We start from the raw sequence: 19,518 nt of genomic DNA, 5'->3' as shown, positions 1-19,518 counted from the left end.
TCCCAGCCCCCAGTGCGCCCGCTTCCACCGCCCAGCCAAGCATGGCCGTGGTCACCACTCCTGCTAGCCCTTCGGCCGCCTCTGTCGTCGCCTGGCTCGCCCTTCGGCCACAGCGGTCGCTGCGTCCCCCGCCCGGGTCCCCGGGGTGCACTTACCGCCCCGGGCGGCATGGGGGCCAGGTGGCCGACTGCAAGGCGGAACAGGTAGACTAGGCCAAGCGTGAAGGCGCAGGCGATTAGCAGCATGGATAGGAGGTTGCCGCCGGTCACCCTCTCCATCGCCTGCCCCAACACCGACCCGCCCGCCTGCAGTAATCCCAGCAGCAGCATCCTGGCCGCCACAGCATCCACTACAGTTCGCTGGAGACGCTGGAGGCCGAGGTCGCGGCCACTCCTCCGAATCCACAGAGCGAGAGAAGCCGGCAGATGGGCGTCCGGACACAGCCCCGGCCCCCAGCTCTCCCACTAAACCGAGTCCCACCCCAACCCGTGGCTCCCACGCGCACCACCCTTGGCGTCACAGAACGAGGCGGGATCCGATGCTGGCCACGCCTCTCAAATAAGGCTGCCTACCACCGCGGTCTCCTTACGCCAGGAAAAAGGACCTGAAAAAGCAAGTTGCACTTATGGTATGGGTGGTACAGAGAAAGAAAAGAACTTGAGTTTAGGAGGCGATTACCTCTGGGAACCTCAGACAACCTGAGCCTGCGTGCCGTGGGTGCGGGGCGCCACGATTCGGTGCGGGGAGGGGGCGGGCGGAGGGATCTCAGAGCGAGGTTTGCGACTAGACAGCGGAGACCGCAGCGCGCTCGATGATTGCACCGCGTGCTCGTGAGGTGATCTCAGCATACATCACGTCAGCTGGGCGGGTGGCCTGGGCACCGCCCCTCGCCCGGGCTCGCGGGTCTGCTGCACCTGATCCTGCTTAGGGCCGGGGTGCGGAGGCCTCTGAGAGACCGCCTACGGAGTCAGGAAAAGGGGAATTTTGAAAGACTGCTTCTGCACCCTGAAGGGTGGGACGATGAGGTCAGTCCCACCTCACCCCAGTTAAAACCAGTCTGACAGGTATTAATATACGGCATAAAGGTAACAAATCTTGGTTGTTGTCTGGATTATCCAGAAACAGGTTTCCGAAATAAATCTGTGTTATAGGCCGTCGCGACCTGTCTGAGGCAACTTTCCCCAAGAACTCCACTTTTGCCTGTTGAACCGCCAGAGATTTAAAGCGGGAGTTCAGTCCTACAGCTACCGTCATACTGCTCCACCCACTCCTGTGGTTTCAAATAAGCATATATATAATGACTACCAAATTTAATTTTTTTCTATTATTCTCACGAGCTCCTGACCGTATTTAGGTATTTATTCAGTCAACATTAAGAGCTAGACACTGGGGGATACAGCAGCGAATGAGAAAACTGCAGGGCTTTCAGGGAAGGAGCAGAAATATCTAATTGCCTGGTCAACACCTCTAGAGACCTCACATTCATCTCATTGTCAATAAATCCAAAACTGAATTTATTATCTCCTCCCACCCGGCTGTCAACCTGCCCCTCCTGTAATGCATATGTAGGAAGGGCATCGCTATCTACCCCATTGCCCTCCTCCTTCATTCTTCATAGTTAATCAGTTGCTACATCCTATAATTCCACCACCTTGAAAGTTTCTCCACTCACCTTAGGTCTCCACTCCACTGACCTTAGGTCAGGCCTCATCATTGCTTGTCTGCATTGCAAAAGTACTCTGTGAGGTCTCTGCTTCCATGCTGGTCTTTAATGAGTCATCCCCCCGTGTTGCCATTTCTTGTATCTCTAAAGCTATGTTGTAATCATCTCTATAGGTTTCCTCTGTTAAAAGATAAACTTGAGAATAGGGATCATGTCTTAATTGTTTTTATATTCTGAGTTTATCCTAATACCTACCATAGCAGTTCTCAAACTGTGGTCCATGGCCCTCTGGGTATCCCCAAGACATGTTCAGAGTACCTGCAAAGTCAAAGCTCCTTATAATAATACTGTTATTTGCATTTTAACTGCTGGAATTTGCACTGATAGTAAAATCAATACTAAATAAAGCTTCTCCGGCCTTAGCACAAATCAAAGCAGGGGCACCAAACTGAGTCATTCATTATTCCTCACTGCCATGCACTTGCAATTTAAAAAAAAAAAAAATTATCTATTTCACTTAAGAATGTCCTTGATGAAATAGTGAACGTTAATTTTATTAAAGTTCAACCACTGAGGACATGTATTTAGCTACTTCTTTCATGGAATAACATTTTTGCTTGAAAGAATGACTGCCGAGTGCCAGTCATTCAGATTTGGGTATTTGACAGACATTTTCTTGAAAATTAAATCAGCCTGTTTGTGCTTTTAAAGAAATTCATTGGCAATATTTGTTGTCAATGATAAAATATTAAATGTTTCAAATAAAAATTAAGAATTTTAGAAAACAATCTACTATTATCAACTTGACAACTTACTAATTCTTGAGACTTTTCTGCAGAGGAAAATTTAGTAACAAATGGATTTTGTATACGATGTGTCAACATTAGAATCTTTGCATAATTCATTAAACCAGTATTTTCAGATGCCCAGTGCATGATGTTACAAAATCATGCCTGGGTAAAACATTCATTCAAACTACAAGAATGAATTTAAATGAATGAATTTAAATGAATATAAAAAGTTCATTGATATAACTTTCAGATTCTAGACTGCAACTTTTAAGATACTACAACTTATAAAGAAAAATATAATTATCTGGAAAAGTTATTAAAATATTCCTGCCTTTTCCAACTACACATCTGTGTGAAACCAGGTTTTCTTAATATACTTCAACCCAAACATTGCACAACAGATTGAATACAGGAGCGCACATGAGAATTCAAGTATCTTCCATTAAGCCTGGCATTAAAGAGATTTGCAAAAATCTGAAATAGTACCATGTTTCTATTTTTTTATTTGAAAACATAACTGTGTTCATTAAAATACACATGTTTATGTTAACGTGGGTTGTTATTTTTAATAAATTAGTATTTTTATTTCTTCCCTTTAATTTGCATTACTGTCAATACATATAGATGTAACCCACATTTTTTTAAAAAGTTCTTTAGGGCTCTTAATAATTTATAAGATTGTGAAAGAGCTCTGAGACCAAAAATAATGAAAACTGCTGACCTAAAATTGAGTTGTGGGGCTTCTATTTTTTTTTTTTAAGTTTATTTTTGAAAGAGAGACAGAGTGCCAGCAGGGGAGGGGCAGCGAGAGAGGGAGACACAGAATCAGAAGCAGGCTCCAGGCTCTGAGCTGTCAGCACTAACCGTAAGATCTCACTAACCATGAGATCATGACCTGAGCAAAAATTGGACACTTAACTGACTGAGCCACCCAGGCGCTCCCGGGTTGTCAATTTTTGTCCTCTCTGGAACCACATCCTATGCCACCAGTATGATCTTCCTGTGAAATAGTTTTAAAGCAAGACCTTTTACTCATCAAAACTTCAAGGTAGTTCTCATTATTATATAACCATAGTTTTTGTTATTTTAATGTGAGTTTTCCAAAGTGATATTTCAGAAGTACGTCATAAATTGAAAAGGGAGATTGTTGGGAGAGGGCCCAAGATGGCAGAACAGCATGGAAGTTTTTTTGGGGTCTCTCGTCCCTGAAATGTAGCCAAATCAACACTAAACCACATGCACACCTACAAAACTGATTTCAGGATTAACACAACAATCTCTACAATCTGAACCTCAAAACTCAGCAGGTACACAGAGTGAAGAGGTGAACTGGGGGAGAGAGAAGCCACAGAGGGCAGGGAGCTGTTTTTTGCTTGCAGAGAGAGGCCGGAGATGGGGGAGAGTACCAGAAAAGCACCTCTTGCAAAAAAACAGCTGGAAAGAAAGTGGAAAAGTGGAAACATCTCCAGGGACTGAACAAAAAAAGGAGAAAGGAGAGGGTTTAAATTCCATTAAGACTCTATAAACAGGGGAGCACAGAGTCTGAAACTCAGCAGCTCCATACCTGGCGATGCTCTGGTGGGAAGGGTGAATCCTCAGGAGCAGAGAGCGAGGTCCAAAGAGTGAAGAGTCCAAGGGCCACACGGGAAGAGGTGGTTCCCCTGCTGGGAGGACATTTGGTAGAGGCTGTGTGCTCCCCGCCCCTGGGGCAAAGACCCCAGTGGACCCAGGAGAACAGCCACATTCACTGGTGCTGGAACAAGCACTATAAGGGTGAAGCCAGGCTCCAGGTGTGTGTTGTGATTTTTCATAAACTCTGAAACGCTGCTGCTACAAGATCGCGCGAACTTTTTCTGGGGCAGGCTGGCACCCAGCCACAGACTCTGAGCATCGGCAGCAGTGTGGTCTCCGAATGTTCCTGGGTGCAGCCAGCACCTGGCCATTGCTCAGCGAGGCCCTCCCCCTGAGGGTCTGAGCAGGTCAAAGCTGCAGTCCCTCAGAAGTGAGGGGTTGGGAAACACAGCCAAATTGTAGCAGGATTCTTTTTTTTAAACCATTTTTTTTAAACGTTTTTTTTTTTTTTTTTTTTTTTTTTTTTAATTTTTGGACAGAGAGAGACAGAGCATGAACGGGGGAGGGGCAGAGAGAGAGGGAGACACAGAATCGGAAACAGGCTCCAGGCTCCGAGCCATCAGCCCAGAGCCTGACGCGGGGCTCGAACTCACGGACCGCGAGATCGTGACCTGGCTGAAGTCGGACGCTTAACCGACTGCGCCACCCAGGCGCCCCAAGATTCTTGCACAGAGAGTCGTAACAGAGGCTTTTCTTTCCAGGAAGCAATTTTATTCCTGACAGCTTTGAATAACACTGGACCAGATGGACTTAACAGATATATTCAGAACATTTCATCCTAAAGCAGCAGAATACACGTTCTTCTGCAGTGCACATGGAACATTCTCCAGAATAGATCACATACTGGGACACAAATCAGCCCTCAACAAGTACAAAAAGATCAAGATCATACCGTGCATATTTTCAGACCACAACGCCATGAAACTCGAAGTCAACCACCAGAAAAAATTTGGAAAGATAACAAATACTTGGAGACTAAAGAACATCCTACTAAAGAACGAATGGGCTAACCAAGAAGTGAAAGAGGAAATTAAAAAGTACATGGAAGCCAATGATAATGATAACACTGCAGCACAAAACCTCTGGGATGAGCAAAGGTGGTCATAAGAGGGAAGTATATAGCAATCCAGGCCTTCCTAAAGAGGGAAGAAAGGTCTCAGATACACAACCTAACCTTACACCTCAAAGAGCTGGAAAAAGAACAGCAAAATAAAACCCAAAACCAGCAGAAGACAGGAAATAATAAAGATTAGGACAGAAATCCATGCTATCAAACCCCAAAACAGTAGAACAGATCAATGAAACCAGAAACTGGTTCTTTGACAGCATTAACAAAATTGATAAACCTCTAGCCAGTTTGATCAAAAAGAAAAAGAAAAGGACCCAAATAAATAAAATCAAGAATGAAAGAAGAGAGATCACATCCAACACTGCAGAAATACAAACAATAATAAGAGAATATTATGAGCAACTATACACCAATAAAATGGGCAACCTGGAAGAAATGGACAAATTCCTAGAAACATAAACTACCAAAACTGAAACAAGAAGAAATAGAAAATTTGAACACACCCATAACCAGTAAAGAAATCGAATTAGTAATCACAAATCTCCCAAAAAAAAAAAAAAAGAGTCCAGGGCCAGATGGCTTTACAAGGGAATTCTATCAAACATTTAAAGAAGAGTTAACACCGATTCTCTTGAAGCTGTTCCCAAAAATAGAAATGGAAAGAAAACTTCCAAACTCTTTCTATGAAGCCAGCATTACCTTCATTCCAAAACCAGAGACCCCACTAAATAGGAGAACTACAGACCAATTTCCCTGATGAACATTGATGCAAAAATCCTCAACAAGATACTACCCAACCAGATCCAACAATATATTAAAAGAATTATTCACCACGACCAAGTGGGATTTATTCCTGAGATGCAGGACTGGTTCAATATCCACAAAACAATCAATAAATACATTACATCAATAAAATAAAAGACAAGAACCACATGATCCTCTCAATAGATACAGGAAAGCATTTGACAGAATACAGCATCCTATCTTGATAAAAGCCCTCAAGAAAGTAGGGCTAGAAGGATGATACCTCAAGATCATAAAAGCCATATATGAAAGACCCACTGCTAATATCATCCTCAATGGGGAAAAACTGAGAGCTTTCCCACTAAGGGCAGGAACAAGACAGGGATGTCCACTCTCACCACTGTTATTCAACATAGTATTGGAAGTCTTAGCCTCAGCAATCAGACAACACAAAAGAATAAAAGCATCCAAATCAGCCAGGAGGAAGTCAAACTTTCACTCCTTGCAGGTGACATGACACTCTATATGGAAAACCCAAAAGACTGCTACAACCAAAACACCAAAAACTGCTACAACTGATCCATGAATTCAGCAAATTTGCATGATATAAAATTAATGCACAGATATCAGATGCATCCCTATACACCAATAATGAAGCAACATAAAGAGAAACCAAGGAATTGATACCATTTACAGTTGCACCAAAAACCATAAAATACCTAGGAATAAACATAACCAAAGAGGTGAAAAACCTATACACTGAAAATTATAGAAAGTTTATGAAAGAAATTGAAGAAGGCACAAAAAATGGAAAAATACTCCATACTCCTGGATTGGAAGAATAAACATTGCTAAAACATCGATACTACCCAAAGAAATCTACATATTCCATGCAATACCTATCAAAATAACACCAGCATTCTTCACAGAGCTAGAACAAACAAGCCTAAAATTTGTATGGAACCAGAAAAGACCCCAAGTAGCCAAAGCAATCTTGAAAAAGAAAACCGAAGCTGGAAGCATCACACTCCTGAAATTCAAGACTTATTACAAAGCTGTAATCATCAAGACAGTATGGTACTGGCACACAAACAGACACTCAGATCAATGGAACAGAATAAAGAACCTAGAAATGGACCCACAAGCATATGGCCAACTAATCTCTAACAAAGCAGGAAAGAATATCCAGTGGAATAAAGACAGCAAACGGTGCTGGGAAAACTGGACAGCGACATGCAGAAAAATGACCTGCACCACTTTCTTACACCATACACAAAAATAAACTTAAGATAGATGAAAGGAAGTCATCAAAATCATAGAGGAGAAAGCAGACAAAAACTCTTTGAATTTGGCCACAGCAACTTCTTACTCAACACGTCTGCGGAGGCGAGGAAAACGAAAGCAAAAATGAACAATTGGGACCTCATCAAAATAAAAAGCTTCTGCACAGCAAAGGAAACAATCAGCAAAACTAAAAGGCAACCGACAGAATGGGAGAAGATATTTGCAAATGACAGATCAGATAAAGGGTTAGTATCCAAAATCTATAAAGAACTTATCAAACTCAACACCCAAAAAACAAATAATCCAGAGAAGAGATGGGCAAAAGACATGAATAGACACTTCTCCAAAGAAGACATCCAGATGGCCAACCGACACATGAAAAATTGCTCAACATCACTCCTTATCAGAATTGAGGGGAGGAAATACAAATCAAAACCACAATGAGATACCAGCTCAACCTGTCAGAATGGCTAATCTTAACAACTCAGGCAACAACAGGTGTTGGCGAGGATGCAGAGAAAGAGGCTCTCTTTTGCACAGCTGGTGGGAATGCAAACTGGTGCAGCCACTCTGGAAAACAGTAAGGAGGTTCCTCAAAAAATTAAAAATAGAACTACCCTACAACCCAGCAATTGCACTACTAGGTATTTATCCAAGAGATACAGGTGTGCTGTTTCGAAGGGGCACATGTACCCCAATGTTTATAGTAGTGATATCGACATAGCCAAACTATGGAAAGAGCCCAAATGTCCATCGATGGATGAATGGATAAAGAAGATGTGGTATATATATATACAATGGAGTATTACTCAGCAGTCAAAAAGAATGAAATCTTGCAATTTGCAACTACATGGATGGAACTGGAGGGTATTATGCTAAGTGAAATTAGTGAGAGAAAGACAAATATCATATGACTTCACTCATATGAGGACTTTTAAGACACAGAACAGATGTACACAAGGGAAGGGAAACAAACATAATATAAAAACAGGGAGGGGGACAAAACATAAGAGACTCTTATTTATTCTTGAGGGGGAGAGAGCCAGAGTGAGTGGGGGAAGGGCAGAGAAAGAGGGAGTCACAGAATCCAAAACAGGTTCCAGGCTCTGAGCTGTCAGCACAGAGCCTGATGCGGGGCTCAAATTCACAAGCTGAGATCATGACCTGAGCTGAAGTCAGACGCTTACCCGACTGAGCCATCCAGGCACCCCAAGAGACTCTTAAATATAGAGAACAGAGGGTTACTGGAGGGGTTGTGGGAGGGGGGATGAGCTAAGTGGATAAGGGGCATTAAGGAATCTACTCCTGAAATCACTGTTGCACTATTATGCTAACCCACTTGGATGTAAATTTTAAAAAATTTTTTTAATTAAAAAAGGGGTACCTGGTAGACTCAGTTGGTTAAGTGTCCGACTCTTGGTTTTGGCTCAGATCATGATCTCGTGGTTTTGTGAGTTCAAGCCCTGCATCAGGCTGAGCTGGCAGCCCAGAGCCTGCTTGGGATTCTCTCTCTCCCTCTCTGCCCCTTCCCCACTCACGCTGCCTCTGTGTCTCTCAAAATAAATAAATAAACAAAAACTTTTTAAAAAAAATTTTTTTAAATGACCTAAACTGATTATCATACATTTATAAGCTTTATTTATCCCATGTAGTGTGGAGACTCATATTTTTCACTACAGAAATATGGTTTGATAATGGTACCCTGGTATCCCAGGTTCTGCCGAAGGTGTTAAATGTGCAGAATCTGTATGTCTTTCATTTTTAAGATGTGAAAAATTCAGATGGCAAAAGTAATCTATTTTGAGGGTCTCAGATACAGATCATGGACTTGTAATTCCTTCTCTATGTGATTTGACAAAAAATTTCTCAGTTTATTTCCTAGTTTCAAGAAGAACCCTTCCTGTACACACAGGAATATTGTCTCAGATTCGAACTCCTCTCCCCAGGACCATATTACCAGAATGCATAACACCAGGCCTAATATCGTCTTAAGAAATACATAAATATAATAAAAGAAGTGGCTATTTTCTAAAGCACATAATTCAAAATATGAGGGTTTTTTTTTTTTTGGCTTAGACAACAGAATTTAATATTCTCACAGTTCTGGAGGTTGGAATTCCCAGATCAAGGTGCTAGCTGATTCAGTTCCTGACAAGAGCTCTTTCCCTGGCTTATAAACAGTCATCTTCTCGCTGTGTCCTCACATGGTGGAGAGAACTCTGATGTCTCTTCCTCTTCTTATATGGATGACACCACAGAAAACAAACAAAAAACAACAAACAAACAAACAAAAAGGATGACATCAGCCTTGGATTAGGGCCCCTCCATTATGACCTATTTTAACCTTTATCAGTTCCTTACAGGCCCTATCTTTGCATATAGTCACATAGGAGTTAAGGGCTTCAACATATGAATTTTGTCTTCATTACTGTACTTTTCTTATAAGTTTGAAATTGGGAAATATGAGTTTTCCAGCTTGGTTATTAATTTTTAGGACTGTTTTGGTTTTTCTGTGTCCCTCAAATTTTTATATGAATTTTAGGATCAGCTTATCAATTTCTTTAAAAAAAGCCAGCTATCCTTTGATAGGGATTACATTGAATCTGTGGATCAGTTTGGGGAGTATTACCATCTTAACAACATGAAGTCTTATAATCCATGAACAGCGATGTCTTTCCATTATTTAAGTCTTCTTTAATTTCTTTGAATGATGTAAAGTGTTCTGTTCATCAGCCTTCCACTTCTCTTGTTAAATGCATTTTTAAGTATTTTATTTGTATGACATTATACATGGATACATGGTGTTATACATGGGATAATTATTCTCTTTTTTTTCTTGTTCTTTTTCTTTCTTTCTTTTTTTTTTTTTTTTTGAGGTGGGGGGAGAGAGAGAGAGAGAGAGAGCCCATGCATGCCAGTAGGGTAGGGGCAGAGGGAAGGAGAGAGAGAGAAAATCTTAAAGCAAGCTGCATGCCCAGCACAGAGCTGACACAAGGCTCAATCTCAGGACCAACCATGAGATCATGACCTGAGCCAAAATCAAGAGTCAGACACAACTGAGACACCCAGGCACCCCACATAGGATAATTTTCTTAATTGCATTTTAGCTGGTTTCATTATAACTGTATAGAATTACAGTTGCTTTTTGTAAATTGATCTTGTATCCTGCTACCTTACTGAACTCATTTACTAGTTCTAATGGGTTTTCAGTAGTTCATTGGGATTTTCTATATACAAGATTATGTCATCTGCGTATATAATTTTATTTTTTCCTTTCCAGTATGATTTCTTTCGTTTTTTTTTTTTGTTTGTTTTTTTTGTGGGGTTTTTTTGCCTAATTGTCATGGCTTGAAACTCCAGCACAATGTTGAATAGAAGTGGTAAGAACAGACACCCCTGATGATGCTGGCTGTGAGTTTTTTGGTAGATACTCTTTATCAGATTGAGTTAATTCCCTTCTATTATTAGTTTGTTGAGTGTTTTTATCTTGCAGGGGTATTGCATTTTTTTCAAATGCCTTTTCTATGTCTACTGAGCTGATCATGTGGTTTTGTCCTTATTAATATATCATATTGCATTGATTTTCATTTGTTGAACCAACCTGGTCATGGTATATAATTATTTTTGTATGTTGCTGGATTTGATTTGCTTGTATTTTGATGAGGATCTTTGCATCTGTATTCATAAGGAATATTGACTGCCCTTTTCTTAGGATGTCTTTGTTTGGTTTTGGTATCAGGATAATACTGGCCTCATAGAGGCCATTTGGATCTAATAATTTAATTTGCTGTTTTTTGTTTTGATTATTGTAGGCTTTGTGTGCTGAGGATCAGCCTAAGGTTTAAACTTAATGTCTTTTCTGAGTCTTTCCCTGGGGGTTGCTCACTTTCTGATTTTCCTTGTATATGAAATTGTTTTGAATGTCCTGGTCTTTAATGTCTGGCTCCCAAAAGAGGAAAAAGAAAAATGAAGGGAGAAGGGAAGGGCACTAGCCCTTTAAATCCCAGAGAAGTCACTTCAGCCTGAGGGGGAGGGTCTTGCAACATGGAGGAGAGGTGCAATAATGGTCACCTATTTATTGACTACACGTCTCTATTTAGAAGCAGCAGTCAGCCAGAAGAGCTCAGATATCTAATATTTGGAGGACAGGGTCCTTTTTTTGCCCATTCTGGCTCCTGCAGGTTGTGTGCAGGCTGCTCCTGGAACATGTGCACAACTGCCTGTGAGGGGATTGGGATGGGGAATGGTAAATACACAGGCTATTTGATTTTATTTTAATTCCAGTATAATTAACATACAATATTGTATTAGCTTAAGGTATACAATATAGTTATTCAACAATTCTATAAATTAGTCACTGTTCATCAAGATAAGTGTACTTTTATTCCCCTTCATCTATTTCACCCATATATATATATGGTATCCATATCCTTGCCAATGCTGATTGTTTCTTGTGTTTTTTATTTTAGCCATCCTGACAGGTCTGAAGTGATATCTCATTGTGGTTTTGATTTGCATTTCCCTAATGATTAGCGATGTTGAGCATTGTTTCATGTGTTTGTTGGCCATGTGTATTCATGTTTTCTGCCCATTTTCTAATTGGATTGTTAGTTTTTTTGGTGTTGGGTTGCATCAGTTCTTTGTACATTTTGGATACTAATCTTTCATTGGATGTGTCATTTGCAAATATCTTCTCCCATTTAGTAGGTTGTCTTTTAGTTTTGTTGATATTTCATTGACTGTGCAGAAACTTTCTATTTTGATGTAGTCCCATTAGTTTATTTTTGCTTTTATTTCCCTTGCCTCAGGAGACACATCTGGAAAAATATTGTACTGGCCGATGTCAGAGAAATTACTGCCTGTGCTCTCTTCTAGAATTTTTATGCTTTCAGATCCCACATTTAGGTCTTCAATCCATTTTTAGTTTATTTTTGTGTATAGTGTAAGAAAGTGGTCCAGTTTCATTCTTTTGCATCTAAATGTCCTGTTTTCCCAACACCACTTATTGAAGAGACATTCTTTTTCCCATTAGATATTTTTGCTTTCTTTGTCAAAGATTAATTGACCATATAATTGTGGGTTCATGTCTGGGTTCTCTATTCTGTTCCATTGATATGTGTGTCTATTTTTGTGCTACTAACATACTCTTTTGATTACTACAGCCTTGTAGTGTATCTTTAAATCTGGGATTGTGATACCTCAAGTTTTGTTTTTCTTTTTCAAGATTGCTTAGGTATTCAGGGTCTTTTGTAGTTCCATACAGATTTTTGGATTGTTTGTTCTAGTTCTGTGAAAAAGATATTTTGATAGGGATTACGTTAAATCTGTAGATTGCTCTGGATAGTATGGACATTTTAACAGTATTTCTTTTTCTAATCCATGAGCATAGAATATCTTTCCATTTGTTTGTGTGATCTTCAATTTCTTTCATCAGTGTTTCATAGTTTTCAGAGTACAGGTCTTTCACCTCCCTAAATTTATTCCTAGTTATTATTTTTGATGTAACTGTAAATGAGATTGTTTTCTTGATTTTTCTTTTTGCTGTTTCATTATTAGTGTATAGAAATGCAACGAATTTCTGTATATTTTGTATCCAGCAATTTTATTGAATTCATTTATCAGTTCTGATTGTTTTGGGGGGCAGTCTTTAGGCTTTTCTATATGTAATATCATATCATCTGCAGATAGTGAAAGTTTTACTTCTTCCTTACCAATTTGAAGGCCTTTTATTTCTTTTTCTTGTCTGATTGCTATGGCTAGGACTTCCAAACTATGTTGAATAGAAGTGGTGAGAGTGGACATCCTTGTCTTGTTCCTGACCTTACAGGAAAATCTCTCAGTTTTTCACCATTGAGTGTGATGTTAACTGTGGGTTTTTCATATATGCCTTTATTATGTTAAGTATGTTTTCTCTAAACCTACTTTATTGAGAGTTTTTATCATGAATAGGATGCTGCACTTTGTCAAATGCTCTTTCTGCATATATTGAAATCATCATATACTTTTTATTCTTTCTCTTATTGATGTGATGCCTCATATTGATTGATTTACAAATATTGAAACATCCTTGCATCCCAGGAATAAGTCCCAGTTGGTCACGGTGAATGATTTTTTAATGTGTTATTGGATTCAATTTGCTACTATTTTGTTGAAGATTTTTGCACTTATGTCCATCATAGATACTGGCTATAGTTCTGTTTTTTGTAGTGTCTTTATCTGGTTTTGGTATCAGGGTAATGCTGGCCTCAATACATAGGCAGTTTTAAAAGCTAACATATTATAAATTTGGTTTGTAACTCTATATTTTTCTATATATTTAAGATATTAATGCCTTTAAAAGAATTATTAATTTATGTTTGGGGCACACATTGTATAATTTTGTGACATAACAACCAAAGGGACAGAGCTGTAAAGAAGCAGAGTTTTGTATGTTATTGAAGTTAAGGTTGCATAAATTCAAATTAGTGTTACAACTTCGGCATGTTAAATGTAATCCCCATGGTAACCACAGAGAAAAAATAGCTATGAAATACACATGAAAGTAAATAAGAAGGGAATTTAAAGAGTTCACTGCAAAAAAAAAAAAAATCAGCCAAGCACAAAAGAAGACTGCAAGGCAGGTAATGAAGGTCAAAAATGTTATATGGCATATAGAAAACATACAGCACAAGGACAGAAGTTAAATCCTCCATCAGTAATTACTTTAACTATAAATGAATAAGAGAGTCACAAAAACACAAAAACATATGATTCCACTTATATGAAGTACTTAGTGTAGTCAGAATCCTAGAGACAGAAAGAATGGTGGTCGTCGGGACTGGAGGGAAGGAGAAATGGGGAGTTATCGTTTAATTAGAGTTTCAGTTTTGTAAGACAAAAGTCATGGAGATGATGGTAATGATAATTGCATAACATTATAAATATATTTAACAGCATACTTAAAAATAACTAAGATAGTAAATTTTGTTGTGTATTTTACTGCAATAAAAATTTTGAGGGGCGCCTGGGTGGCTCAGTCAGTTGATTGTCCGACTTCAGTTCAGGTCATGATCTCGCACTCCATGAGTTCAAGCCCCGTGTCGGGCCCTGTGCTGACAGCTCAGAGCCTGGAGCCTGTTTCGGATTCTGTGTCTCCCTCTCTCTCTGCCCCTCTCCTGCTCATGCTCTCTCTCAATGTCAAAAATGAATAAATGTTAAAAAAATTTTTTTAAATAAATACAAAAAATTTTTGAAAAAAAAATGTTTAATGCAGCAATGGCTATGAAAGCCAAGTATTGGAAGCAACCTAAATGTCAACTGCCTAACATTTTTAGACCAAGACGATCCTTGAATAAGATGGGTTTGAACTGCGTGGGTGCACTTATATATAGATTTTTTTTGATAAATACAGTACTGAAAATGTATTTTCTATTCTTTATGATTTTCTTAATAACATTTTATTTTCTCCTAGTTTACTTTATTGTAAGAATACAATACATAGTACCTATAACATACAAAATATGTATTACTCAACTGTTTATGTTATTGGTAAGGCTCCTGCTCAACAGTAGGCTATTAGTAGTTAAGGTTTGGGGGAGTCAAAGTTATATAAAGGGACTCCTGGGTGGCTCAGTCATTCAAGTGTCCGACTTTGGCTCAGGTCATGATCTCACAGTTTGTGAGTTCGAGCCCCACGTCGGGCTCTGTGCTGACAGCACGGAGCCTGGAGCCTGCTTCGTATTCTGTGTCTCCCTCTCTCTCTGCCTCTCCCCCATTTGTGCTCTGTCTCTCTGTCTCTCTCTCCCAAAAATATAAGCATTAAAAATATTTTTTAATTAAAAAAAGTTATATACAGATTTACAACTGCCTGGAGGGTCAGTGCTCCAACCTCGCATTGTTCAAGGGTCAACTGTACTTTATTACTATATTTCATAATGGAACATTAAACAACAGATGGAATGCTTACCAAAATATAATTATGAAGATCATATAGAAAAGTGGGGAAATATAAAATTTTAATATATATTAATAGTTGCTAATTACAAAAACATATGTGCTAGAAATTGTTTTTATTTTTTTGCATTTAATCCATTATATACACTAAATCTTCACCACAGCATGACACTTTAGGAATTTTTTTATCAGAAGAGAAAATCAAGAGGGGTGCCTGGGTGGCTTAGTCGGTTAAGCAGCCGACTTCGGCTCAGGTCATGGTCTCACAGTTTGTGATTTCAAGCCTGTGTCGGGCCCTATACTGACAGTTCAGAGCCTGGAGCCTGCGTTGGATTCTGTGTCTCCTTCTCTCTCTGCCCCTCCCCTGCTCATGATCGCTCTCTCTCTCTCTCTTTCAAAAGCAAATAAACATTAAAAATTTTTTTTAAAAAAAAGAGAAAATCAAGGGACAGATTAAATGACTTTCACAGACCAAGGAGTTAATTAGGGATGCAAAATAGTTTGGTTCCAAAGTGCAGTATTTTACTGTACTGCTATTATGTAAAACAAACTATATGCATATGTTATAAACTCGAAGGTAAAAGATAACATGCAAACATTAAATTGGCTATGTTAAGAGAATAAGATCATGTGACTTAATTTTTACTCTTTAAAAAAAATTTCTTTTAATGTTTTTATTTATTTTTGAGAGAGCAAGAGAGAGACAGAGGATGAGTGGGGGAGGGGCAGAAAGAGGGAGACAGAATCTGAAGAAGGCTCCAGGTTCTGACCTGTCAACACAGAGCCCAATGCAGGGCTCGAACTCCAAGATCTTGACCTGAGCGAAGTCAGATGCTTAACTGACTGAGTCACCCAGGTGTCCCCATTTTTACCCTTTTTGTAACATGTACTCATTGAGAAAAAAGTGGAAAATACAAATGAGCAAAAAGAAAATTAAAGTTAACTGTCATCTCAGTCCCCCTAGATTTAATCACTGTTACGTTGTTTCCTATTTAAAAACTTCTTTTACTGTTATTTCACCATGTTTTCTAATTAGAATGATAAAATAGATGCATACTACGCATGATAATAAGCCAAGGTAAACAGTGGAAAATTCAGTTATAGTTTCCTCAAGGAGCATAATAGACAGTCATAAAGATTAACAGGGCTTACAATGTTTAAATGTTAAACAGAACTCTATTAATAGCTGGTATTTATTAATCATCTATATGTGAAGTACTTTTCTTTTTTTTAATTTTATTTAATGCTTATTCATTTTTGAAAGAGAGACAGAGCACAAGCAGGGGTGGGGCGGACAGAGAGGGGGACACAGAATCTGAGGCAGGCTCCAGGCTCTGAGCTGTAAGCACAAAGCCTGACACTGGTCTTGAACTCATGAACCATGAGATCATGACCTGAGCCGAAGTTGGACACTCAACCGACTGAGCACCCCAACAACAGGCACCCCATTGAAGCACTTTTCTTTTGATGACTCTGGAGAAAGTTTCAGCCGCCTCTCAGTTTTTCTAATCCCTCCTTTAATTCTGCCAATAAGGAGGAATGCTAATATAAATGAAAAGGAAGGTAAGGGTATTTACTGAATCATAGAACCCTTACAAATTTCTCTTCCAAGACTTTGGCACGAGGACAGTCCTGCATCTGCTCTTGCTTAGGCTACTCCTATGGTTAGGGTAGGTTAACTGCTACAACAAAACACCCCAAAACCTCAAACTCTCAGTAAGTTTCTCACTTATGTAACAGTACAAAATAGCCATGCCTAGTTGAGGAGCTGTGTTACAAAACAGGACTTCCAGTTAGGGAATGGAATGTCTGTTTAGAAGCTAGGTCTGGAAACAGCTTAATCATTTCTGCCTGTTTCATTAGTGAGAATTCAATCACAGTAGACCCACATAACCACAGGGGATGTTTAGAAATGTAGTCTCGTAGCATGCCAAGAAGGAAAAGAAAATGGGGTTTGTTGTAGAGGTAAGTGGTAACAGTAACCACATATGTCTTAGGCTGGCCTGGGAGGAGTGGATGGATTATGCTATGTTCTAGGTTTAGGATGAAAAATTTCCTTTTGCTGGTATTCTTTAAATTTGTCTTTCTTCATCATCAGAATTGTGAAAATAAGGTTAGGGATAAAAGAAACTACTCACTTGTTTTGTTTATAATCCACTAAAATATATCAGTCCAAGATGTAGGCTCAGTACAAACCAAGCTAATTGGATTCCTTTTCTAGAATATCTAGATACAAAGAAATAAATCAACTTTTTTTTAATGAGCTACCAAAAGGATGTCTCTGTGACATCCTTTGTCACAGAGAAGAGCCTGAGAAAATGAGGCTAAAACATAGACTCTGAGTCAAACGAAAAGCCAAGAATCCTGATACTGCTCAGTTTCTCATGTAGTCGTGAAATAAAAATAGAAGGCGCTCCTTCTCATTCTTTAGGGAAAAAAATATTTTAAAAAATATTAACTTTCTCTTTAAGAATGAAAGTTAGCTTCTTACCAGTAAAATTTGTTAGCTAGATAGAAAGCCAAAAGAAACACATTTTTGTTTAACAACTTACTTTTCACAAGATAAAAATTTTCTTTGTGAAAATAAAGTTACTAGTTTACTTTTCTGTTACACAAATGAAGACTTTAAAGATTTTATTGCTTCAAATGTTTGTGAAAAATTATTTACCTAATTTAAAAAGTCACAAAATAATAATTCTGAAAATTAGATAGTTTTACATTGTATCTGTTTGTGTAAATTATGCAACAGTAAGCCTCAGCTTTTTTTTTAATGCATTGAACTCTAGAAACTACAGTTTTAACTATTTTGTTCTCTTCCTACTACAAGTAAAAATTTAATAAAATGATTTTAAACAGTTTTTGCCCCTAGAACCCAAACACAATGCAATGCGTTTTGTTTCATTAAACTTTTCTTCCTCACAGTTAACTCAAAGTTAGTTTCACCTAGGTCTTCTCTGGCTTCAGTTACATGAGCAAGGTTTTTGTTTTTGTGGTTTTGTTTTGTTGTTGTTGTTGTTGTTGTTGTTGTTGTTGTTAGGTTAGGTAGATAAGGTTTCTGTCCTTTGCAATGGAAAGAATTTTGACAAAACAGCACTTGCTTGATCTCATTCTCCATTCATAGGGCCTTCCTCAAGTCATCAGAGGGTGACTGGGACAAAGCAGGATTCTAGATGTTGAGTCTCAGACAAGCAGCATCACCCAATTTCAAAATGACTGGCAGCCTTTTTCTTTAATCCCCACAATAATCCTGCAAAATATTGTTACCCCATATAGTATTCTTAATGCCCTCCTCAAATCTCCTAAATATGTCCTATTCATGTTATAGATAATGTTGTCCTAATGTATGTACCTGTAACTTTCCAACTTAACAGCTTTCTCTTGGCTAGCCTGGGTAGGCCAGAAGTGCTGTGGAATCCCTAGAAGTAGCCCCTCAGCCATGATGAAAGAGAGTTAAGAAATAAGTACCATTCTGTACTCATACAACCATTCTGTTTTTCACTTTCAGTATTCAATAAGTTACATGAGATATTTAACACTTTGTTATAAAATAGGCTTTGTGTTAGATGATTTTGCCCAACTGTAGGCTAATGTAAGTATTCTGTGCACATTTAAGGTAGGCTAGGGTAAACTATGATGTTCAGTAGATTAGCTGTGTTAACTACTTCTTTTAAATTAAATTTTTAATTTCAATTCCAGTATTGTTAACATACAGTGTTATATTAGTTTCAGGTGTGAAGTATAGTGATTCAATAATTCTGTTCATTACTCAGTGCTCTTCATAATAAGTGTACTCTTTAATCCCCATCAGTTATTTTACTGATCCCTCACCCAACTCCCCTCTGGTAACCATCAGTCTGTTTCTTGGTGGGGATGGGGGGAGAAAAGAGTCTGTTTCTTGGTCTGTCTCTCTTTTCTCCTTTACTCATTTAGTTTCTTAAATTCCACATATGAGCAAAATTATAGGGTATTTGCCTTTCTCTGATTTATTTAGCTTAGCATTATGCTCTCTATCTCCATCCATGTTGTTGCAAATGATAAGATTTCATTCTTATTGGGGTGCCTGGGTGGCTCAGTCGGCTGAGCATCCAACTCTTGATGTCTCCTCAGGTCATAATCCCAGCGTCACGAGATCAAGGCCCACATTGGGCCCCACCCTGAGTGTGGAGCCTGCTTGAGATTCTCTCTCCCTCTTCCCATCTTCCCCACTCATGCTCTTTCTCTCTCTCTCCAAACTAAAAAAAAAAAAAAATTAAGACTTTATTCTTTTTTATGGCTGAATAATATTTTATTGTGTATAGATACCACACCTTCCTTATCCATTCAACAAAACTAAAAGGCAGCCTACTGAATGGGAGAAGATATTTGCAAATGACATATCCAATAAAAAGTTAGTTGAAAATGTA

The 19,518-nt window shown here is 38.8% G+C and overlaps 1 protein-coding gene and 1 long non-coding RNA gene across 6 annotated transcripts in view; one reads left to right on the top strand and one right to left on the bottom strand.

The window, feature by feature from the left end:
* The window catches only part of LOC131509419 (lanosterol 14-alpha demethylase), a 55,612-nt gene that overhangs the window by 20,015 nt on the left and 16,079 nt on the right, over positions 1–19,518 (bottom strand). Inside the window, exons 2-4 of one of the 5 annotated variants that reach the window (XM_058725125.1) lie at positions 9,283–9,420; positions 1,919–1,981; positions 1,673–1,843 (exon numbers count right to left, since the gene is read on the bottom strand). In XM_058725125.1, the coding sequence (XP_058581108.1) occupies positions 1,673–1,714 (42 nt within the window). In that variant the 5' untranslated portion in view covers positions 1,715–1,843; positions 1,919–1,981; positions 9,283–9,420. Of the gene's footprint in view, positions 1–155; positions 481–678; positions 784–1,672; positions 1,859–1,918; positions 1,982–9,282; positions 9,421–19,518 lie in introns of those variants that run through there. The other 4 variants (XM_058725126.1, XM_058725127.1, XM_058725128.1 and 1 more) reach the window with 4 other exon arrangements.
* On the top strand, positions 913–5,681 carry LOC131509420 (uncharacterized). Its single transcript, XR_009260491.1, has 2 exons — positions 913–1,025; positions 4,788–5,681. It is a non-coding gene; the product is annotated as an uncharacterized LOC131509420 (long non-coding RNA).

Source organism: Neofelis nebulosa, chromosome 4 (genome assembly GCF_028018385.1).
Source record: "Neofelis nebulosa isolate mNeoNeb1 chromosome 4, mNeoNeb1.pri, whole genome shotgun sequence".
In the NCBI taxonomy this organism is placed as follows: Eukaryota; Metazoa; Chordata; class Mammalia; order Carnivora; family Felidae; genus Neofelis; species Neofelis nebulosa.
Note: the sequence above shows the minus strand (reverse complement) of the source record. Positions and strands in the feature narration are given on the sequence as shown.